Source organism: Dipodomys ordii, unplaced genomic scaffold (genome assembly GCF_000151885.1).
Source record: "Dipodomys ordii isolate 6190 unplaced genomic scaffold, Dord_2.0 Scaffold26, whole genome shotgun sequence".
In the NCBI taxonomy this organism is placed as follows: domain Eukaryota; kingdom Metazoa; phylum Chordata; class Mammalia; order Rodentia; family Heteromyidae; genus Dipodomys; species Dipodomys ordii.
Genome location: NW_012267242.1, coordinates 8,873,524 through 8,897,567, shown reverse-complemented (window position 1 = coordinate 8,897,567; position 24,044 = coordinate 8,873,524). Strand labels below are relative to the sequence as shown.

Here is a 24,044-nt window from a genome sequence, read left to right as displayed (position 1 = left end):
AGATATACACCTCACAGATGTTTAATTCAAAAATTACATCTTTGTATATGCTAACAATCTGGTACTTATTCGGTGTTTTGGGGCTGGTAAACGATGAAGAATGTTGCCATCATTCCCAATTTTTCAGCCTGGATGACTTAGATGCTTAGTCGACTGAATTATAATAATTCATGAGTATAAAGCTATAATAAAATAATCATCTTGTTAAGTGAGTTACATTTCTTTTTTTTTTCTTCTCCCAGTTACTTTCCCCACTGGAGCTTTGTGAGAAGAACAGGTCTCTTCTGCAATTGCATTAAATTCCTACTGTGTCTGTGCTTAGGTATTGAGGTGTTAGTGTAAAGGCTCTCCATTCCTGAAGCAAGGACAATGATTTCTTACTGAAGGTCTTATTCTCAACAGAGATTCCCCCCATTTCCCTACCATCTGCTCCCTTCCCTCCATCACTTGCATAATCCTTTTTCCTTTGTCCTTCTGAACTGGGGTATTAGCATTTTACAGATACATAGTGTAAGGTCTGCACAGGGACACCTCCCCTACCTCTTGGCTAAGTTTCCGCCCAATATCTGTGACCTAGGTAACTGGCAGACATGACAGCATTCACCTTCCCCTCCTGCTAGGTCACTCCCTGGTACCACCTCTGGTCACATGCCTCCCATCTGACCTTAGGAGGGTCCTAGACCCTGAGGTCACATCCAGATCCAGTGTGGCCACACCTTTCCCCCCATCGGGCCACATCTCTTCCTGTCCCTGGCCTAGAGAAGTCCTGGCCCAGGAGTGGGTCGCTCCCCCCCCCACCTTTCCTTTTCAGCCATGCTTCTCCACCATGCATGGTTGGGGGGCAGCAGTTCGGTAAATAAACTTCTTCTCCTGCCTGAATAGCGTGTGGTGTTTTCTTCACCTACCTATTTAATATACCTTACACATAGATATACTCAATGTATATTGATGACTCTGGCTGTACAGATGGATAGACTAAGAATCAAAACTCTCAAACCCTGAGTGAAAAAAAACAAAACAAACAGAAAAACCTGAAACAGTTCAACCCACCCCTAACAATTTTCTGTACATAGGGAAAGGCTTGTAACTTTTCAGCTCCAAATAGATGTGGAATAAACCCTCCAAGAACTTCTTTCCTGATTTATAATGACGTGTCCTAGAACCTGATTTTACTGGCCATGACTTGCTTTGATTATTAAAGGTGTAAGGACAAAATATTGTGTTCAGAATATTATTAGTTGTCATTAAGGGGGCAAATGTATGTGAAAGGTATGTGAGTGAAATGGAGAGGGTTACACAAAATTTTAAGACACTATGTGCGTCTGAGGTGTGATCAAATATGGATGTGAATATGTATGTATTGAGAGATTTCTTACTTTTTTTCTTTGTGTCCATCCTGATACTTAAACGCAGGGCCTAGTATCTGTTCCTTAGATTTTCCCCTCAAAGTGGGGGCTTTTCCTACTGAGCTCCAGCTCTACTTCTAGCTTTTTGGTGGTTAACTGAAGAGTCTCATGGACTTTCCTGCATCTGCTGGTGAAAACGGTGATCTTTAGATCTCAGCCTCCTGGGTAGCTAAAGATTAATGGTGTGAGCCATCAGAACAAGACTTAGGATTTCTTTCAACAGTTTAATTGCAAGGAGTTGGCCAGCTATCTTTTGGCCCCTTTGGATTTTGGATCTACACTTGAAAGTAATTACATGAAGATATCTCTGTCACTTAGTGTATTTATTAGGCCTTGGTCCTATCCGATAAGAAAAAAAAATAGCCAAGCATACCATAATACTGATTTAATCCATTGTAATTACTTCATATTTTCCCTTCCTCTCTGAGGTGGGAGTTTATGGGAGTATAAAATGCTCTATTTATTTTATTGTTATTATGTTGGAATTCTCTCATGTTGACTCTCCACCGTTCTTCTGGGGTTTTCCACTCCTTTGTGTATTCTAATTTTTTGTAGAGTAATTTTCTTTATATTTGTCTTTTGAGCCACTGGGCAGCTTGACCAACTTCCTGCACTTCTTCCTAGGACTTGTGCAGTGGCCAGAGAACCCTCTACTGGCCAGATGCAGAGGGACTGGGGTAGGGGTCGCCCTGCGCCCGTTGCTCCTACAGGTCCATTCAATCCGGCTATTTTGCCTGGGCTGTGGCTCTCTTCCGCCCGAGGAGACTGTTTTAGAAAGGACTGGCTGGCGTTCCTCGACTTGCCTGTGGCCCAGCGGGACGGAGGGGCGCCGGCTGAGCAGCGCAGGACCCATGGGCTGCGGGATGCGGGCGGTGCACTGGGACACGGCGCGCGGGGCCGAGCCCGCGATGGCGGGCGGGATGCGGGCGGTGCATTGGGACACTGCGCGCGGGGCCAAGCCCGCGATGGCGGGCGGGCATCCGGGAGGCCCGGCCCGGGGCCAGGAGCTGGGGACGTAGCAGGTTCCCGAAGGCCTCGCGGGCGCCCAGCCTTGGACAGTGGTGCGGGCGCTGCAGCTCAGGTCGCGCCTCAGGGCACCGACCCAAGTCTCTTCCCCCACCTCCTCCTCCAAGCAGCCCTCGGAGGAGTCTCGTTTGTGCCTGGCGTCTGAGATTGCAACTGGGGATGATGGAGGCGTGACCGGGGCACGGAGGACCTCGCGCACCCGCGGCGCGGGAGAGCTGTTGGGAAGCCAGAGGGGCAGCGACATCTGCGGGCGAAGGCGGCGCCGTCGACCGACCGGGGCCGGGGGTGAAGGCGGGTGGGGGAGTGCTGCAGGGTCGCGGGGGCCGAGGCTGGAGGTCCGCAGCTGGGCTGAAGGGCCTAGAGGCCGGGGGACTGCCGGCCGGAGGATCAGTGACGCCCCTTGCTTGCACACTCACGTCCGGCCTAGCGCTAGAGACCCGGCAAGATCCGCGAACCTTGGGTTCGGATTCATCCAAGTCACCTGGAGCATATTCGGAGGGACGGGGATTTTCTGGTCGTCCCTAGTATTTATAAAGTTAGCCCAATGCTTTTGATCATCTATCCTGAGTAAGAAGGAAAAATAAAAGTCACAGTGTAGTCAGTCCCACGGGGCGTTGTGGAGGAGAATAGCAGAGGAAAACCCAGAGTTAGCCCGCCGGCGAGCGCAGCCCATTGACAATTCAGCCCCGGAAAGGGTTAAGTGCATCCTGCTGGCTCGGTTTACAAGTAAATAGAGAGCAGCTGCTCCGCGCGGGCTCCGGCTGGCTCTTTTAAGTTTTTGATTGGTTGCCAATGACATCACCGCCCGTGTTATAACACTGAGAGCCCAAAGCCGCGTCAGATAGACCCTCCTTTAAAGAGACGAGACCACGCCTTCGGCTCCGCCCTCCAAGCCGCTGATTGGCTGCGGGCCTCTGTGAGGTAGCGGTCTTCTTCCTTCGCATTTTTATTGGTCTCAAGAGCCGTCGGTCGTCATGTGCCCCGCCCCCTCAGAACCTTACATTTACAGTGTAGCAAAAGAGAAAGTAACTATGTTGCTGCTGGAGATCAATGAAGCTAAGTGAATGGGGGCTGGACGTGGCGAGTTCAAAGCTGAAGCGGAGCTCCGGGTGGTGGAAGATTACACTTCTTCATGAAGTAAGTGGAAGTCCTCACGGCTACTCCTAAGAGCCCAGGAGTGTGGTGCGCGCGCGCGCGCGCGCGTGTGTGTTGTGTGTGTGTGTGTGTGTGTGTGAGAGAGAGAGAGAGAGAGAGAGAGAGATAGGGAGAGATGAGAGAGGAGAGTGAGGAGACGGGGGAAAGAGGAAGAGGGAAAGAGGAGAAGGGGAAAGAGGGAGAGAGAAGAAACGAACGGTGAGAGGGGAAGAGTGAGAGGAGAGAGGGAGAGAGGGGGGGAGAGAGAGAGAGAGAGAGAGGAGAGAGAGAAAGAGAGAGATGCTGACGGAAGAGCTACAGCAGGTAAGGTTATAAGGTTCCTCCCGTTGGCTGGGGTTGCCCAGTGCGTTTACTCTCACTGCAGTCAACTTGGGTTAAGGTTGAACGGGAAAATAAGGTTTGATGGGATGCTTTGCGGCAGTTTTGGATGCCCAGGGCTTGTTAGTACGCTGTGTGACGAGGAAGAGGCTTGTTGACTGCCCCAGGAGTAGGGAAAGAACATTCTCTACACACTTCATTTTCTCTCTAGACCTTGCCTAATGGTGGAAGGGAGACTAAGGAGGAAAGCGGGGGGGGGGGCGGAGGGAGGGTAGGTAGCTGAAGATTTCTCTGGGAGATTTACTGGGCTGGGCTGAATGGTTTCACGGACACTTTGCACGCCCGACCCTCACTGCTGCAGGAATGCAGATCTGGGTACTCTGAGCGTGTGCGTGTGAGCCGCGCACCCTGTGTGGAGGTTTGCGGGGCGCGCGGGGGAGGGGGGGTCCCAGCATGAGTCTTTGGGAGCACGGTTGTTACAGTCTTCCCTCCGATGAAGTGCACTGCTGATCCCGACATACCCTGCCAGGTAACAACACTAGCAAGATCTTTTACCGCCTAGTCCGGGCTGGGGAGCAGTTATAGCTTGTGGAATAGTACTCGCTCTAAAAAAAATACTACGCAAGGGAAAGAGAGAGGGAGGGAGAGAAGCAAGAGGTTGGATCCTTCCGTTGCATCCAAACGTGGGTGAGAGAAATCCGAGTCGATCTGATGGGTAGGTGCCCCTGTGTGTGCGTGTGTGTCTTCTGCCTTGTCAGAGAGTGGTGCCAGTCACCTGTGTAGATGGATGGTACATGACAGTCTCTTCCCCCCGACCCAAAGTTCCTTTAGGTCTGGAAGGCTCTTGCCTGACGTTTGATTTCTTTGCTATAGCATGTCTAGTAGAGAGCATGTCTAGGGCCATGTAGAATGGCCCATACTTACAATGGAGAAGAAAGGAATCCTGCCTTTGCCCTCACCAGAGCAAGCCCTGGTGGGCAGCACTTCTCAACTAACCTGTCCTGTTGAATGGGGGCAGTGGAGTCCTCTTTATGGGAGCCATGCTCTCTCTGAAAGGGAGGAGGTCTCCATATGTGATGAACATCTTCTATGCAGCCCAAGGATGTAAAGTCTGTGCTTTGTATCAGATAAAGGGAGGAGAGTACAAGTCCATTCCTTAGAGGCGGGAATGGAAACGCGTCTCTTAGGGATGAACTGCCAGGGTAGGGATGACCAGACCTGGTTCCTTGAAGATTACCTTGTGAGCCAGCCACAAGAGGAATGCAGGTTGATTTGTAAGAAGCTAGCAGAAAATATGAAAGGTTTTAATATGACTATGTTGTGTTTTTCTAAGGACCCAGTAGAAAGGAGAAGCAAAAATAGCTCAAAGTTAAAGAGATTCACTTAGGAGGCTACTTTCATTCTGATTTGGAAGAAAAATGTTGACATTACCCCTGATATATATATATATATATATATATATATATATATATATATATATATATATATATATATATATATCCCAGTTGTATATTTCCGTGAGCCATGCCAGTGTTCTTGATCATATCTGCCTTTGTGGTGAAGGAATTAAGTGAAAAGTATACAGGAGTGGGCAAATGGGTCTTTCTAAGTGATGATATTCTTCTGTCATAAGGAGACCCAGAATAGATATCTACAGGACATTCATGTCTATCTTCAGATTTTTCTCACTCATTGTGCCTGTGTCTTTCTCCAAAGATGAACTTTGATGTAGGTCCATGTTGATTTTTGCATTAATATTTCCAACAGCAACTCTAGATGTAACCCCAGACTTAGAAGTCAAATAGATGGGACGCTTAGGTTTGCACTCATCTCATACATCTGAAGGAGTTTCAAGCTTTGGTGGCAGAATAATAAAGGGTTCCTAGGATGACTTTGTACAGAGCTAAACAAAGGCCTTTCCTAGGGATGGGGTGAGACTGCTGACTTTCGTGCCATGTGACTTTATTCTTTCTTTCCCCCCTCCCCTTCTTTACAGACTCTTGAGTTCTTCTTGAATTGCCAGTTTTCAGCCTCCTCATGCCTCCATCTCCTTTAGACGACAGGGTAGTAGTGGCATTGTCTAGGCCCGTCCGACCTCAGGATCTCAACCTCTGTTTAGACTCTAGCTACCTTGACTCTGCCACCCCAGGCAGTAGTAACTACCCTCCTGTCATCGCCACTACCGTTGTGACCCTCAAGGCTGCGAATCTGACGTATATGCCCTCATCCAGCGGCTCTGCCCGCTCTCTGAATTGTGGATGCAGCAGTGCCAGCTGCTGCACTGTGGCAACCTACGACAAGGACAATCAGGGCCAGACCCAAGCCATTGCTGCTGGCACTGCCACCACCACCATCGGAACCTCTACCACCTGTCCTGCTAACCAGATGGTCAACAACAATGAGAATACAGGCTCTTTAAGTCCATCAGGTGGGGTGGGCAGTCCTGTGTCAGGGACCCCCAAGCAGCTAGCCAGCATCAAAATCATATACCCCAATGACTTGGCAAAGAAGATGACCAAATGCAGTAAGAGTCACCTGCCCAGCCAGGGCCCGGTCATCATTGACTGCCGGCCCTTCATGGAGTACAACAAGAGTCACATCCAAGGAGCTGTCCACATTAACTGTGCCGATAAGATCAGCCGGCGGAGACTACAGCAGGGCAAGATCACTGTCCTAGACTTGATTTCCTGTAGAGAAGGCAAAGACTCCTTCAAGAGGATCTTTTCCAAAGAAATTATAGTTTATGATGAGAATACCAATGAGCCGAGTCGAGTGATGCCCTCCCAGCCTCTTCATATAGTCCTCGAGTCACTGAAGAGAGAAGGCAAAGAACCGCTGGTATTAAAAGGTAATGGTCCCTGCTTCTTTGCCAAACACAGTCTCCACTGATTGGGCTCACTTTGGGTTTTTCTTAGAAACCACAGCCTTTTCTTTAACCCTGGCTACCAAAGACCAGAATAAACCATCTTCTTGTCTTCTCTTCTATAATCTTTATTTTGGTATGGTTTGTTTGGAAATCAGAAGATCTGGGTTCTAACCTTGACTTGGCTTCTAATACTTTTCTTACCTTTCCAGAGAGAGGCTTCATACATCTAAGTGGGATGTTGGGTCATGCCTGCTGTGGTAGCTTTATTCAAATCCATAAATACTTGGGAAGTTATTGTCTCTTAAACAATGCATAAGTACTAGAGGAAGCAGTACTGTGAATTCTAAGTAAATCCCTAGGTGCCATTTCTCTGTGTGGGTAATTCTTTTTCTTTCTTGCCTTCTGACCATCTTGACTTTGATGGGGTCTAGAAAGTAACCTTCAAGAATGGCAGAGATTTTTATTTTTAAGGTGCTATGAAAAGTAGTTTCACTAAATACATCAATTTCCTCTACCGGAATTTCGAAGCCAGAGTGAAATTTGTGTGAAACACTCTCCAACCCATTGTTCTTTGTGGTTTCACTTGAAAAATGTTTGACATCCTGACTCTGCCCAAGAAACAGCAGTCTAATGAATGCACACACAGTAACTCTGAGGTTATTGGAGCTGGCCCCCAGTGACACCAATAATAGTATTGCTAACCTGGCAAGGATGCCCTTGATCCTGTACCAAGCTCACTTCTATCTCTCTGCCTCTTGACACTGGCCTTGGAGACATTACATACCACATCCTCTACTAGGTGGTGGTAGTGAGATCTGGTCCTCTATCTCCTCTTTTCTTGTGCTTTGAGCACAAGAAAATGTTTATGTATGTTTAGCCAGTCTCCTAAAATGTGTTGATCAAAAGTATTGTTGGGTTCCTTTGAACACACTGCACATTTAAATTGCAGTGGACTATTTAAGTGGACAAATTAGTTATTTATCTTTATGGGACAGGTCTGCCATTCACCATGTCTTCCAAAGTGTGCATTTGGCCTTTCATTAAGCATGTTCTCAGAAATATGTTTGATTCCTGTGCTGTTGCCTCTTTCCCATTCTCCCATCTATCCTCATTGGTTTGTTCTCATTGGTTTCAGCCTTCACAATAGCATATCTTTGCTTATGGGTTGTAGGCTCTGAGGGGAAGGAGAACATCACAGAACTGGATGCAGAATGTTCTGGAAGCTCCAGAACATTCTCCCTCTCCCCCCTTTTTTGAGGTGGGGTGGATGGCAGTGGGTTTTCTTGGAGTGACAGATAAATTCAGGTCTTTTTCCTGTGTTTTATATCTGTACTTGTATTTGGTTGACTTTTGAGTATTTCCCAATAGGTTTACCCAGCTGTTGGCTCTCCATGCTCTTGGCTTGGCCTTTTCCAGATGAGAAAATACCACCTACAAATTTTGCATTTGTCATAATAGTTTGTCTTGGGGAACAAAGACTGATGTTCTTGCTGCTGTCTTTTTTTCGGTAGAGTAGATATTCTCGATGAAAAACAGTCCTTATTTTTTTTTTTTTTTGTTTCTGCGTGATGGAAGAGAGGTATCAAGAGACACAAAACCAGAAACTTGAATATAAGTAGAGCTGAAGGCCCTGCTTTCGCGATGGGCCTTGTGGAGTCGAAGATTGGCTTCTCAATTACTGAGAAAAATGAATCTCCCGAGTGCTACTGATGTAGACGAGGTGCCCTCTTCCCCTTTCCTGTGGATGCAGCTGAGGGTAGTGCTGGCTGGACTGGCTCCTCAATGTCAGAATAAGATTGCCTCAGTGGGGCGGGGCCGGACGTGCTACTGACCTCACCCCGCCAGGGGCCCTGGGAGGCCGCACTGAGCGCTCCTCATTTCGGGTTGGTGAGACACCGCGGCGGTTGACTTGGAAGACTCTCTGTGATAGAGGTTGGATTCATTGTAGTTGCGGGGTGTTGGTGGTAATTTTTCTTCATGTATTTGAGCATTTGGTTGAGAATAGGTTGTTCGGGATCTGAAGGGTTTGTCATCTACTTTATTTATGATTATCATGATGAATTTGGTATCTTTGGTGAGGGGAGGGAGAGGATGGCCTAAAATCTCAGAATGATTCTAAGATAGAGAAGAAGAAAGAAAGGATAGGTCATTATTGGGACACGCCTTGTTATTACATCTGCTCAAACCAGTGGTTAATTCCATAGTACCATTGACACAAAGAATGGAGTCGGCCTGTCTCAACAGGCTTGGTCAGCAACTTTTCCTAAGTTCTTCAGTGAGTCCAGCAGACCCATCCTGGTCTGGCTTGTCTTCTGAGTTTATTTTAGGAGTCCCCTCCCTTGATGATCTGAGATTATATTTCAGCAAGAAGTAGTGGTGGTGCCATTTTGGAATGAGTCAATTTTGCAGGGAAGATAAGGCAATGAATGTGTGTGTGTGTGTGTGTGTGTGTGTGTGTGTGTGGCAGGGCTTAGAATGTGTGGTAGGAACATCTAAGGCCTTGCTGATTTATTTTCAGATTTCAGTACAATCGTTTGTAATTTATGCCTGGTCCCTCTGAGTCCCTAGTTCCTGTTTGTAAACACTGGTTGCTACCCTCCCTGTCCAAGTTTTACATTCCCCTGTTTCATTGCCATGGTCTCCATTTTTGGTACTGCCTGTCATCTAGAGCTGCTGCTTGGTTGCCATTTTCATAATGCTGTGTCAGGTTGGGGGAAAAAAAACTGATGAGAGGCATGGAAGCCCCTGAGATTATGTTACTGTTCTAGTTTACAGTCCCCCCCCCTTGTGACCTATGTCTGAATCCACATTTTCTTCTCATCTTCTGAAGAATAAATAGTACCCTTCCGCATGCTTTTTTTGTTCAATCCAATGTAAAGGATTCCAGAAAATTACAGATTTAGGTGTATGAAAAGTCTTTGGTAAAATGACAATCTCTTTTTGCCTAAAGGTGATTTTTAAATCAACTGTAACTTGATTTCTTAGGCAAATGAAATAAAAAAAAATATTAGGTAGTCCTTGACATTCTGCAATGAAAGCCACTCTGTTTTGCTATAATGTTTAAAAGGCCTCTTCTCTCTTCAACCAAGTTGGATTCAGGAAAATAATTTTGCTTTACCCCTGACTTATCCCCATGTAGGAGGAGAAAAGTTGATTGCTACAGCTTCTTTAAAGGTAACCGTGTCCTTAAAACCTGATGATAAAAATGTTCAGACACTTGGGGACAAGTACAAAAGTATATGACTACCCTTATACTTGTTAGATAAAAAAATTACTAGTATTCTATTTTTTATATCTTTTGTTTTGGTTGAAATATCTTACCGTATTGACTATTCTGATGCATTTAAGTATGTTTAATGTTTAAAGTTAGTATTCAAAATTTTACAAACAGGATTATTTTTAGGATGGTATAGACATTTCCACTGCTAAATACTTCAGATCATGAACAAATCTGAATTTTTTTATTTTTACAACTTAGAATCCCACTGTGGTGGACTTATGATCTGAGAAGACACTTTTCTTTCCTCAGGGTGGGAAAGCTCCAAGGGCCACATTGAAGCAACCTTGGGCCTCCTGTCTCTCCCTTTCTTCAGCGAGAGATCAGAGCTTGTTAAGTGCTATTAGGAAATGGACACACTGACTGACTGCTACAGGTCTCTCACAGCCATACTCTGTACCAGAGGCTTTGGGGAATTGGGGGAACAAGGGAAAGACATGGAAATAGTTTATAAGACCAATACACAGGTAGGAGTCAAATACAGGAGCCACATGGTAAAGCTTTCTCTTATAACTCCTGAGAAATGAATAGCATCAGTTGCATACTATTCCCCCAAACAAACAGGCTTCTGAAATAGACAACTTAAGGTTAGGTGACAATTGAATGGCTCTACCCAGAACTAGACATGCTGTGAAAATATTCTTTCTTTCTTGGCTTTTTTTTTTTTTTTGGAAGGAGGAGATAAAAATATCTTCTACTTTCATCTTTCAAGATTATGTTGAGGAGTTTTAAAAAGTAGCTGGAGTAAAGACATATCTACTTGACAAATTACTATAATTATTCAGAGCCTTTGATTAATTCCTAAGGCTAAACATCAGACTTTAGCTCTGTTCCCCAAAATGGAGAAATGAAGGCAGAACTCTAGATCTAGCCAGCCTGAGTTCTAGTCTTCATTCTCCCTTTCCAGGGACCTTGGACAAATTGAACACTTAGTTCTTCACTTTCCTCATTTACAGAAAGATGATACAAGTATACTTGCTATCTATAGTGTTCATTTTGGAATTAAGTAAATGAATGCTTGCTTCAGATAGCTTGTCTATGGTAAACACTATAAATGTAGATCAATAGAATTATTACTACTGATTGAACAGAAGTGATAGGGTCAATAAAAATGTGGTTTGGGCTTTTTTTTTCCCAAGGAGTTCAAATAGTATAACTGTGTGTGTGTGTGTGTGTGTGTATGTGTGTGTGTGTGTGTGTGTGTGTGTGTTGCTATGGTCCCAAAATAACTTGGTGACTATTACCTAATTTAAGTAGTATACAGTTGGAGAGCCAAGTAATTGCAAAAACATGTTGGGTCAAGAGGCCAGAGTAATTTGGGCATAGCCTAGAATTATTTATTTATAAAGGAATTTATAAAAACTTGATGATAAATCTGTCCAACTAATGTCCCATAACTGAATAATGAAAGTACAAAACTTTGAGGCTTTGCTTTTCCTGGCCTCTCCTCAGTCGGATTTATTTTTAGAAGAAGGGTTGTAGTCTGACTATAAAAGGGTAGATGGATGGGAGGGGGTGTGGGCTCCTGAAGCCTTGGGTTGTGAGGAGGAGGTGCAGTGTGGAGGAAGAGGGGGAGAGCTGCATGCCCGCTCCTTCCTTCCACTAAATCCGGGCCGTGTCCACTAAAAGAGTGCCCAGTGCTTCTCTCTGAGCACCCACATCTACTCTCCTGCTTTCTAATTAAAATGTATGTGGAAAAACAATGGGTGTGAATCCCCACTCCCACCTACCCCAGACCTGATCTAGCTGTTCTTCTTCACTGTGTGCTCAACAGAGTGGAATTCACTCTCTTACCCCTGGCTTCAAATCTACAGTTCTTTCCAGATTCTGGTAACATCTTGGAGGCCCAAGTTTTCTCTATGGTAAGATGGGGTTAATTTCAACATCATAGGATCAAGTGAGAAGATGTATATAAAGTGCTTGGCACATTAGACAACTCTATAAATCACACTCCTGGACTCCATTCATGTGCCTGTGTCCTTTAAGATCCTCTTACATTAGAGAAAGAGGGAAATGACATGTTGATTTTGACAGAGGACTAAGGGAGCATGTTAATTATGAATATTCTTATCCTTTCTAATTCAGATGAGTGAGTTAGCCATCTGGCTTGTCAAGGACAAGTTTAAGAAACTCTTCTCTCAGTAGTGGTAGATAATGACTATAGAATAGGAAAAAAAAACCCCACAAGACTAGGGGAAAAAAACTAAATGAGCAAAACAGTTTGCCTAATCCCATTTCTAAAACATGTTATACAGGAAGGGGAGGGGAAAATGGTGCATATGTACACTTTTCTACTTGATCCTTCCTCCAGAAAGAAGTGTACAAAATCTCAGAAAAATCTTCCTGCCAGGGTCGTCTTTAGCATTATACCCCCAGGACCTTGCTGATGAGGCTTTTGTAGCAGATTCTGCTTTCATAGATCCTGTATTATCAGCAACCAGAATTCTTTACATAGCCCCTGTCTCTAGGGAGTGGTTGGGACATGAAAATGAATCTAATTGCACTTTTTAGGCAATGTAATCCAGGCTAGAAGAAACAGATACTTTATATATTAAGGTTGGACATTCTAATCCTCAGATTTTGCTTTGTCTGAATCTAAAGTTCCAGTTCTTTTAGTGGGAGGAACTTTGGGGATTGGAAATGAGGGTTAATCCCATAGTTATTACTGCTGGTTTAGCCATACTCTGACATTCCCATCTCCAGAGATTTTGGCTAAATTGGTCTGGGGTGTACATAGCCTGCATGCACATCAAGATTTTAGAAGACTAATGTGTAGAAAGATTTGAGAGCGGTTAACCTAGTCCATTCTTGGCATTATGCATTTATGGAAATGCTCCCTTAGAGAGGTTTGCATCTTGTCCAAGGTCACATGCGTTATTAAGTTTAGAGCTTTGGTCCATTGTGCTCAAGTAGGTTGCCAGGTTGATGGATGTGTGTGTGTGTGTGTGTGTGTGTGATCTATTAATAATCTAATATCTAATAAAATATAAGATATTTAATCAATAATTTGAAGTACTACTACCTATTTTGTTGTTGTTTGTGTCAGTTCTGGAGTTTGAACTCAAGGCTTCTCACTCTCTCTTGGCTGTTTTGCTCAAAACTTGAACCATGTCCCCAGTTCCAGCCTTTTGCTGATGAATTGGAGGTAAGGGTCTCATGAATTTCTCTGAACCAGCTGGCTTTGAGCTGGGATCCTCAGATCTCAGCCTTCCAAGTAGCTAGGATTACAGATGTAATTCACCAGTCTGGCTTGTTTTTGTTTGTTATTGTGGTTGTTTAATTTTAATTGTGAGCCAAAAAGATCTGTAAGTCTAAAGACTTTGGAAACTAGCAGGCCATGGTTTAGAAATACAAACCAAGTATTAACACTAATTTAACCCCATTTTCAAGGTATGGTCTAAGGAATTACTAAAAAGCACATATCAAAATGCACCTAGTCATTTCAGGCTGTTAGTGACTTATGAATTGGTGGCCTTGTGGCTGAATAATCTGGTAGGTACAAGTGAATTTATTCAATTCTTCCATAACTATAACTGAATGCTTTCTATACTCCAGGTGGTAATATGAACTGAGGCACCTGCCATCATGACAGCCTAAATACCAGCTTGAGTGTGCATGAGGATAAAGACAGCTTCCTAATTCTCCATCTTCCTGCCACAGTCTTGTTTACAAAGCATCATCTTCAGGAAATGTGTTCTCCTGGGAATTACACTTGTTCTTTTCTCTCATTTCTATTTTTAAAGAACGAAAGAGAAAGGAAGAAAGAAAAAAAGAAAGAAAAAGAAAAAGAGAGAGAGAAAGAAAGAGAGAGAGAAAGAAAGAAAGAGAGAAAGAAAGAAAGAAAAAGGAAGGAAGGAAGGAAGGAAAGAAAAAGAGGGAAGGAAGAAAGACAGGGAAGGGAGGAAGGAGGAACAAAAGATGGAAAGAAAAAGACAAAGGAAGGAAGGACAAAGAGGGGAAAAAAAGGAAAGAGATAGGAAAGAGAAAGAATTGGAGAAGGAAACAAAGAGGAAAAGGAAAGGAAAAGAAAGGAAAGGAAAAAGGAAGAAAGAACCTAGCCTTTACTGAGTACAGAATGATCCAGCAGAATATTTTCCCAGTGTCTTGATCTGAAAAGAAATGATTGGCTGGTTTCTAATGAAAAGGGAAATGTGCATGGTGTCCCTGTCTCTGAAGCTCAGGGATGACCGGCCTCCTCTGAGCATCAGAGTAGAACTTTGTCATTTGGACTCGCCTAATTTTGGACGTGTTTCTGATAGGAACAAGGCCTGTGTTTATTTTTCCTGCATGTTCCTTGTGAAAAGAGGGCATGCTGAGCAAACAAGCCTGGTAAATATTTCAGAGACAAGGCATTAGTCTGCTTAAACTTTTTTTTTTCAGTGTCCCTTCTGAGGGGTTAGGGTTAGGCTAGAATTAATGCCTATATTATTTCCCCTAAATGGTGAAGCTGTCTTTTTGGCAAGCTTTCCTTGGTGATGTTTCTATATACCATATACTCCCTATTCATAGAGTATAATCTTACTAATTCAGAAAAATTGAGAAGAAAACAGTGAGTATGCATTTTATTTCAAAATTTCATTTTATTCAAGTGGATATCATTTTTTAATTATGAAGTACTTGGCTGTTCAGATGCTTTCATTCATAACTCATCATTTTTGTTTCCAGAGTATGTCTGTATCATCTATTAAAAGTTGGAAATCTTAATTAATCCCCTCCCTCCAACAGGACTTACATTTCATATGACTTAAAGGAAAAGGAAGGTTGAGCCTTCTTTGTATAGAACTGGGCAGGCCTGTTGCTTTCATATAAAATAGCATTTACCCAATCAATGTTCTCCTAGCAAAGTGGAAGTTTATTTGTAGGAAGAAAAGGAATGTTTTTGTTTTTGTTTTGTCAGTTTTGGGGTTTGAACTCAGTGCCTGGGCGCTGTCTCTGGACCTCTTTGTGCTCAAGACTAGGGCTCTACCACTTGAGCTACAGCAACACTTCTGGTTTTTGAGTGGTTAATTGGAGATAAAAGCCTCATGGGGACTTTTCTGCCTGGGCTGGCTTTGAACCGAAATCCTCAGATTGCAACCTCCTGAGTACCTAGGATTACAGGCATGAGCCACCGTGGTACCCAGCCAAATGTAATGTTTTATTTGTGATTGGAGCCTGCTTATACTCTTCCAACCTCAGATTTGAGTTTCACAAAAGCCAAAGCAAAGACCAATTCTTCCTTGTGTCTCTGCAAGATGTTTTGCCTTCTTGCCTTATACTGCAGGGCATCTTCTGTCTACTTCTATAGCAAATCAGTCAATGAAACTCCTCATCCAGGGGTTAGTGTTGGACTTTTTCTGTCTGTTGAGAAATGTGACTTTTTCCTTTTAAAATAATTCCTTAGCTGATTGTATTGTGTGTCCTGAATGAGAAATCAATCACTGCCACAAATCCCAGGATCATCACTATCCAATTCTTCAATAACTTACATTCCATACATGGAAGAAATAAATCTCACATTCTTCAGACTAAATATGGTGATTGGGAAATATGAAGAACAAGCAAATGGAAGGAGAGGAGATGGAGCAGGAGGAATAGGGAAGAAAGTACCTTGGATGGCAGAGATTATTGCCAGAGTAATAGACACACAATTTTTTTTATTTATTTTTTATTTTTATTTTTTTTGTCAGTCATGGGGCTTGAACTCTGGGCCTGGGCACTGTCCCTCAGCTCTTCAGCTCTAGGCGAGCGCTCTACCACTTGAGCTACAGCGCCACTTCCGGTTTTCTGGTGGTTTATTGGAGATAGGAGTCTCACGGTCTCTCCTGCCCGGGCTGGCTTTGAACCGCTATCCTCAGATCTCAGCCTCCTGAGTAGCTAGGATTACAGGCGTGAGCCACCAGCGCCCGGCTAGACACACAATTTTCAGTCCTGGACTTGAATGCTGAGTTCCAGGGTTCAAGACAGTGTGATTACCTTTAATCATTACAGATTCTTTGCATCTATCTTTTCTTCTGTCTTCAAATAGTAAGACACCAACTTCTAAGAGGGCCTTTCTTTGAGGAATAGAAGACATTTTTCTTGACTCTTGAATATTTCTATTTGTATCAAACTATTACACTTTTATAATCTTGCTTTGAAAGGCTAGGTCTTATGGTTTTCATGGAGTGATAGTTTAATCTCTAGCAAGGCATCATTTAATCAGATGTAACTACTCTAGGCCTGAAGCTTAAAAGAAATATTTTCCAGATAATTTGGAAGAAAAAAATGTCATAGCTATTGAATGCTACTACTGAATGCCATCTAGTTACTTGCCATTGTGCAATCATTTTGTGTCTTATTTAGTTCCCAGGGAATTTGTTAAAGAGGGTGCATATTTTACCTTGGAGATAATGACATTTGTGGAACAAATTCAACATTTTCACTCCTATTTTTTATTGAATGGGAGAACAAAAATTAAATCCCAAACCAGGTGCTGGTTGCTTACTCTTGTAATCCTAGCTACTCAGGAGGCTGAGGTCTAAGGATCACAGTTGGAAGCCAGGAAAATCCATGAGACTCTTATTTCCAATTAACCACCAGAAAACTGGAAATGTTATGGCCCAAGTGGTAGAGCACTAGCCTTGAGTAAAAGAGCTCAGGGACAGTGCCCAGGCCCTGAGTTCAAGTCTCACAACTGACACACACACACACACACACACACACACACACAAATCTCAGTTTTTGGGAAAGAGTTGTAGGCCATTGGTAGTATTTAGATTGTACTAGCCTCTTGATTGAGGCCCCTAGAACTACCAAATAAAGATAAATGAGCAAGAAAGTATGGAGAATATACACTTCAGTGCATGAACACTTGCCATGCACATGTGAGGTCCTAGGTTTTGTCCCTGGCACCACAAAAGAAAGAGAAAGAGTCAGATGAAGGGAATGAAGGAAAGAAGGAAGGCAGGTAGGCAGGCAGATAGGTAAGCAAGAAGTTATTATTTCAAAGTCAAAGTTCTTTTTTAGGCTGACACATGTCTATTTACAAGTGAACTATATATCTCATTCTTGTGTGTGTGTGTGTGTGAGAGAGAGAGAAAGAGAGAGAGAAAGAAAGAGAGAGAGTGAGTGTGTATGTGTGGTACTTGGGATTGAACTCAGGGCTTCATGCTTGCTAGGCAAGTACTCTACTACTTGAACCATGCCTCTAGTCCATGTGACATGTTTTACTCTAAGCTGCTTTAGGTCTCATGCCTCCTTCCTTTCCCCCATTTCTTATATATCCTCAAGAGAAAATTCTAGTGCTAAGACTAGCCTATTCTATTTGTAGAGTAGAACAGGCTTTTCAAGGACGCTTACCAAAATTTCGACCCAGCCCTTGGAAACTTTAAATTTGGTCACAACAGAGCTTTTTTTTTTTTTAAATGACAATCCAATCAAAATAACTTTTAAGAATTGTAGTTGTTTCTAGCGTTCATGAAGTATTTCTTATATACCAGACTATATTGTCAGTGTCATATCAAGAGAGTACTACTTTACATATTTAGAGACTGGGACTCTAAGAGATCCAGGTACTTATCTAAGGTTGCTCAGTTGATATATGGAGGAGTCTGAACATAGCATGCTGATAGTTCTACTTGGAGAATTTCCTTTTGTGTATGCCAGTCCTGGGACTTGGGAGCTTTCCCTGAGCCTTAGAACTCAAGACTAGCATTCTACCACTTGAGCCACAGCTCCACTTCTGGCTTCTGTGGTGTGTGTGTGTGTGTGTGTGTGTGTGTGTGTGTGTGTGTTTAATTGCAGATAAGAGTCTCATGGACTTTCCTGCCCAGGATGGCTTCAAACCATTATCTTAAGATCTCAGCCTCCTGAAGATTAAGGTATAAGCAACTGACACCCAATTACTTGATGTATGTTTAATGCCTGGAACCTTACTTACTGCACATTTTATTAGTGGCCTATAAATACAAGAATGATGTTCCCTTCTTTGGCATGTATTAAGATATTTACTCACTTTCCAGAGTGGGCAGTAGATGAGTGAGAAGAAAATCAGATGCAAAGTTCAATATAATGAATAAGACTCTATCCCAAAGACCTGAATATCTTGTTCCTTCACTTGTGCTTTGTGTCATTCTCCTGATAGTGGGAGGATAACATTAACTATAGAATCCTTTATAGAATTCGGTGAAGAAAGAATAACTCCTAGATTATTATTTTCCTTTGAGAAAATGAATTCTCCTGGATGAGTTAGCAGAGTTCTCACCAAATTGTGGACTATGTTTTGAGTTTGGTTTCTCCTTTCCTCACTGTTCTGATCGCTGCGTTTTTCCATGGTGCAGTCTAAGGCTTACAGACACAGTTGGAGAGATGTGATGGAAAAGAAAAGATGGTAGAGTGGCCTCATAAGCCCTGGGTTGAAAGCGGCATTATTTCCCAGCAGACTGCTGTCTCTGGACAGCTGGACAGGGTGCCCAGCCTCCCACACTGGACTATGTGATTGTGCTATTAGGTGTCAACTATAAAGTTTCATCTCTCTACTCACCAAACTCCTTCAGGTCTTCCAGTGTTAGGGTAAAGAAAGGTGAGTGGATGTGATCAATGGGGTAGAATTAACCCATGGAGAAGAAAATCTAAAACTTAGCATGCTTGGGTCTGAAAAATAGAAGTAGTCAATTTTAAGTTCATTTCCTACAAATCAAGGATATTAATTTCATCAATGGTGGACTCTCACGTTGACACAATAAGGATAATTTTCTGAATCACAACCAAAGGACAACTTCAGAGGAGTTAAAGGATTGTGTTGATTAAATATCATCATATGCTTAGCAGGCATTCACTCACGACATGTTAAACATTTTTTTTAAAGGGGTTGATTTTCTTTTTATGAAGCATGGTATCATACAGTTAGAAGAAACCTTAATGAGTATTTGGTTCAACATTCCCATTTTATAGACATGGAAAAGGATACCTTCCCCATGAAGATGTAAGTAAGTGGTAGCAGATCTGGCAAAGGATTCATACCCTAATTCTTAAGAATTTTCTTCTGGTCTCTGGTGTGTGTCCAAGTTGGTATTAAATAGACAAGTCTGGTGGTTTCATATGTTTGACTGTGTCACTTCATGATTCCTTTCTCTTTTTCTTGTGGGATTCTGACCTAGCTTCTCACAGAATGAGTGCTATGGTGCCCCACACATTACATTCAGCTTTCTTGCTATGAGTTTACCTATTTTCCCAAAGAGGAAGTAGAGTTGGGTGGTTAATAGAGTTGGGTGGAGCATATTGCTGAGTTGGTATTCTGCTTTTGCCACTTATAGTAATTACAAACATGGACCAAATAGATCTTCTATGCCTCAGTTACCTTGTCTGTGAAATGGGGACAATCATGACCTCTTTTTTATAGGATCAATGAAAGATTCAATTAGCTAATGCTTGTATAAGGGCTATAAACATAGGAACAATAGAGCTGACATTTATTAAAAGTTTTCCATACTTATAATTTCAAAAATTATACTAATAATAAGAATTCATCATCTACTAAATAATATCCAAGGGAAATTTGAGTATTATTTCTGTAAAATGAATTCATGTCACCACTAATAAGGAAAGATGTTTTGATGTGCTGTAAATCCTTATGTTCCCAGACTTTGGGAAAACAAAGTCCAATATTCATAATGAGATAGATGGATAACTGTACAGGTATTTCTTTTTTCCTGAATTGGTGCCATACTGGAAATAATAAGCTGTTTCTATGTAAGAAAATCTTATACAATGAAGTCTTAGCAAATGTACCATTTATCATTGTTGGGATACTAAGAAAACTTAATAAGGAAAAACAAAAAGTACACTAATCCTGTCCTGAGCAACCCAGTTTCATTTTTATATGTCTCTTAATTCTTTACCATATATGTACATATTTTGCAGTTTCTCATATAGAAACTGAACTTTATTTTCACTTTATGCTGCCTGTACTTTTGCTGCCTGTACTGCCAGCATAGCCTTTTTCTCTCTAATGCTCTAATTTCTTGTATTACCACATTCTATTTAACTAACTTGCCTATTAAAGGAAACTGAGATCATTTTTTTTACTTTTAATATAAGAAATTTATTGAGAGAATGAAAACCTCCTCATCTACCCCATCCACTCCTAGGAGAGGATGCTAGCTGCTGGCCAGTCGGCTAGTTTGGATATATCTTTTTGATTCTTCCGATTCACTATTTCATTTCATTCCTAGTTTTCTCTCCAAATGCCTGCCCAAGTGAGTTTTAAGGGAATTCTTTCACCTTGACCTTAGGTCCTTGCGCAGGTCTTTTGAGACAGGGTGATCTTGGGCTTCTCCTTTGGTGGGTTTGGAATGGATGAAGGCCACAACACACAGCACATTGAGCACTAAGAACCTGTGATGGAAAGGAAAGATCTGGCAGGGCCAAACAGCTTGTTCTATAAATATGAGTCACCTCTTGCTTTACAATGTTGATAAAGTACTTTAAAGGGACAATAAAAACAGAAAGAGTTAGATGCAGAGTATAAATATTTGTTTTCCTGTTTTTTATTTTTATCTTTTTGAAACCTTAGAATTTTAATGCAAACCCTCTCATGCAAACCCCAGGCAGCAAGAACACAATCAGAATGGAAAGATAATTCCCATTAGTTCTTTTTTTTTTTGCCAAATTGAGGTAAAATGCCCTTTAAACAGAAGATAATTCCTTGGCAGTTAATTAGCTTGTCTTCCTTGATAAAGCATGTGAATTGGATTGAATTTATTGTAATTAATTTTGCCTGTCATGTAAAATGTGTTTGTCTGCCTTTATTAGGTGAATTTCTTCATTCCCACCAGATAGGAGGCTAAGAATCCCAGCTCACTCTAATGACAATCAGAAAACTAGACTAATGCTGGTACAATGGTGTCCACAGCTTGCTCTCTCCAACACACAGAGGGATGGGTTATAGTACTATGTTCAACACCCTCCCCAGACTTACTCTTTTATCTCATCATTAGAATGGTTATGACTTCTAGCATTAGAATAAAACTATAATCAAACTGTAGTGCTTTTCTGCGCATTATCCTAGTGAATTCATGAACCTGAGGTAACCTCAGCATTTGTAACCAGTTAGTTAGAAATGTGGGTGAGCAGAAGAGCCTGGAGATTGCAGCTAGCGTGTGGAAAGGAAGACAAGATTATTGGGAATCATGGTTTAAAGCAAGGAGCATGTGCTGAATCAAGTTAGTGTCAGGTTGTATTGTGGTATTGAGAGACTAGACGGCCTTTCCTCCGGATGTCTGTTATAAGTGCTAGGTGTTGGGAGTGTACCGTGTCCCTTGGTAGCTTTGCTTGCTTATCTCTCTAACAATGTACTCTACACTCATAAAATGGTCCAGTCTTTTGGCCACGGGGCTCAACCTGGAGGCAGCATACCTGTGTCCCTTCCACACAGGACCCTCTGGGCTACAACCTATGGTGCTTCTGCTAGTTCATTGTCCAGATAGCATCCTTCTATCGGTGGTAACCTGTGTGTGTGTGTGTGTGCATGTGCCTGTTGGCTCCTCTCTGATACCAGAGATTCCTAGCTCCTGGGGTCTTGTTTTTGCTGCTGTTGTTTAGCTGCATTTCTGAGGAAACATGCTTTTGTTGGGGTCCTACACCTCTCATAAAGATGTTCAAATTAAATATTGTCTTTTCTTTGGGTGCTTTTGTTTGGATTTTTTTTTTTAGCCATGATCCTATCTGGTTTTTTTTTTTCTCCCCATTTCTACTTTTGTTTTCTCCTTCCTTGCCTAAAATAGATACTGTCTCTTGTCATGGTCCTGCTACCCATTACCGTTGAACTTAGGATCAGGCCTAGCCCTTGAACAGCCTGCTTAGGGTCACCAGGTCTTAGAAAGTTGACTCTCTATGAGTACAATATGAGGCTTCCCTGGAAGGGAGAAAAGAAATACAAAGCCTGTGTTTGCTTCAAGGAAAGTTTTCATCATCCATGGAAAGTAGGAATAACACATAAAGCTTCAGAGCTGTCAAAGATAACACCCCACGGTGGCTTGGTTTTCTAGTTTGGGCCAAGCTTGGGCACTGTGTAATCTGGCACCATGCCAGGCTTGTTCATTATGGGGGGTCAGGTATAAGGTAGAGACAGTTCAACCAGATACCTTCTGCCACACACAGCCGTGGTGACAGTGTTTGGACCAGTTGCTAAGAGAGGTGGAGCAGATTCATCAGAACCACTTAGAGAGGCTTGCGCATGCTGTACTTTCCTTCCTGAATGTCTTCCCTTCCTGGGGAATCTCAGGCTTCATTTCTACATTCTAAGAGCAAAATGTCCTGTAGTGCTGAGAGATCTAAGGCTAAAACAGAACTTTTGGGGAAAAGAAGAAAATTTCTCATGATATGATCATGTGTTTTAAAGTGATCTCAAGTAACTTGCCCCCAGGTGCACAGTGAAGAAGGAAGGATAAGAAGAACCCAGAAATCCTGGTTTCAGCTGCAGTGTTGTGTCCTTCAAATGGAAGGCAGGAGCAACAAGGGCTGCTGGGATCGTGGAACTCTTTCTTGTCTTCTATCTTTTTGGTTACTGCTGGCCCTGTCTAAGTGGGAGGGTCCACCAAGCTCTGAGGGCTAAGCCAGACCTTTTTCTGTTTCTTACACCCAGCATGGAGCTGTGGGTCCCCAGCTCACAGGGAGCACTTCACAGTTGCATGCAGAACTGAACCCAGGGCCCTTTCCTTCTCATTTGCATCCTACCAACCCTATGCCCTCTTCTAAGCTTCCATCTTCCATGACTGCTTCCCATCTATCACTGCCATTCATCACTCATAGATTAGATTATCCAAAGAGGTGAGACCAGACAGAGGGAAAGGGTTAGAGGCCACTGAGGGTGATTTATCTTGGCTCTCAGCCTTCCCTGAAGGGTGCCCATTTGTCACATTTAAGGCCTGGCACTCTTGTACTTGCCTCTTCCTTAGCCCTCCTTTCCTAGTCTGGAGAGTGGCAGGATTTCTCAGTCCTCACACTGACTTCACCTGGCCTGGCCTGCACCTGTTTGCATGAGTCACAGCCAGATGGTCCCATTCAGGGCAGGCTCACTGTGTGCCTGAATCAGTTCTGCCACCAGTCTTTCTGCTGAATTCGTTCTAATGTTCCTCATCCCTTCATTTTTCTCCAATTAGATTTATCGTTGAGCACTATTTTTAATCTCTGAGTCTCTCACAGAATGCTGAACAACACATAATTAATGGCCCTTTCCATCTGATTCCAATGTTTATCTAATCTAAAAATATGTAATGAGCGCTCGCTGTACAAATCAGATGCCAAGCAGTGAATGCTTACAATCGCTATGAATAACTACTTTGTAGTAGCTCATTTAATTCCTGCAGCGCCTCTGCCTCTGGTACTGTTGGTAGCCCCATTGCCCCATTGAGGAAACTGAGATACAAAGAACTGAGCAAATTTTCCAAGATTCTCTCTCACCAAAGTAAACAGCCATGCTATGTTCTATAAGACAACACCTCAGCTTTGTTGGGATCCACATTTTATTAATAATGAACAAGGAGGAAGTAATCTCAGATAATGGTAAGCATTCTGAAGATAGGAAGATGCCAATGTTTCATGATAGGAGTAAAGGCAGAGAAGGGAGAGGAGTTGGAGTTCATTGTTAGAGATAAAACTTGGTATTGGTTCTGAGTTCTGAACCACCTCTGCAGGTCTAAAGGTACAGTTGGGTTTTTTTTTTGTTTGTTTTCCCCTACTATCCCACTTGCTGTGGTTCAGGTACAATGGTTAGAGTGTGGTTGGACAGTCTTCCCTGAGGATTCATGAGCTGGAAATTTCCTCCCCAGTGTGGTAATGTTGGCAAGTGGTAGGACTTTTCACATTTGGAACTTTGTGAGGAGTCAGCTGAGGGTTCTTCCCTTAGAAAGACTTGATGGTCTCATAGGACCCCCGAGTTCATTTTTGAGAATTATTTTTTAAAGGTAAGGCTGGCCTCTTCCTCTTCCTCTGTCGTCTCTGATTCCTTCCTCCTCTCCTGTGCCACTTAATTGTG

The 24,044-nt window shown here is 42.8% G+C and overlaps 2 protein-coding genes across 2 annotated transcripts in view; one reads left to right on the top strand and one right to left on the bottom strand.

The window, feature by feature from the left end:
• Positions 1 to 1,947: 1,947 nt before the first annotated feature.
• On the bottom strand, positions 1,948 to 2,676 carry LOC105984713. The gene has a single exon (XM_013014991.1). It carries the CDS (start codon positions 2,674 to 2,676, stop codon positions 1,948 to 1,950), a length of 729 nt encoding a protein of 242 aa, XP_012870445.1.
• Positions 2,677 to 3,454: 778 nt separating this feature from the next.
• Positions 3,455 to 24,044, top strand: part of Dusp10 (dual specificity phosphatase 10) — a 37,888-nt gene continuing 17,298 nt past the window's right edge. Inside the window, exons 1-2 of the mRNA XM_013015116.1 lie at positions 3,455 to 3,569; positions 5,902 to 6,753. Of these exons, the coding sequence (XP_012870570.1) occupies positions 5,943 to 6,753 (811 nt within the window). The 5' untranslated portion in view covers positions 3,455 to 3,569; positions 5,902 to 5,942. The remainder of the gene's footprint in view (positions 3,570 to 5,901; positions 6,754 to 24,044) is intronic.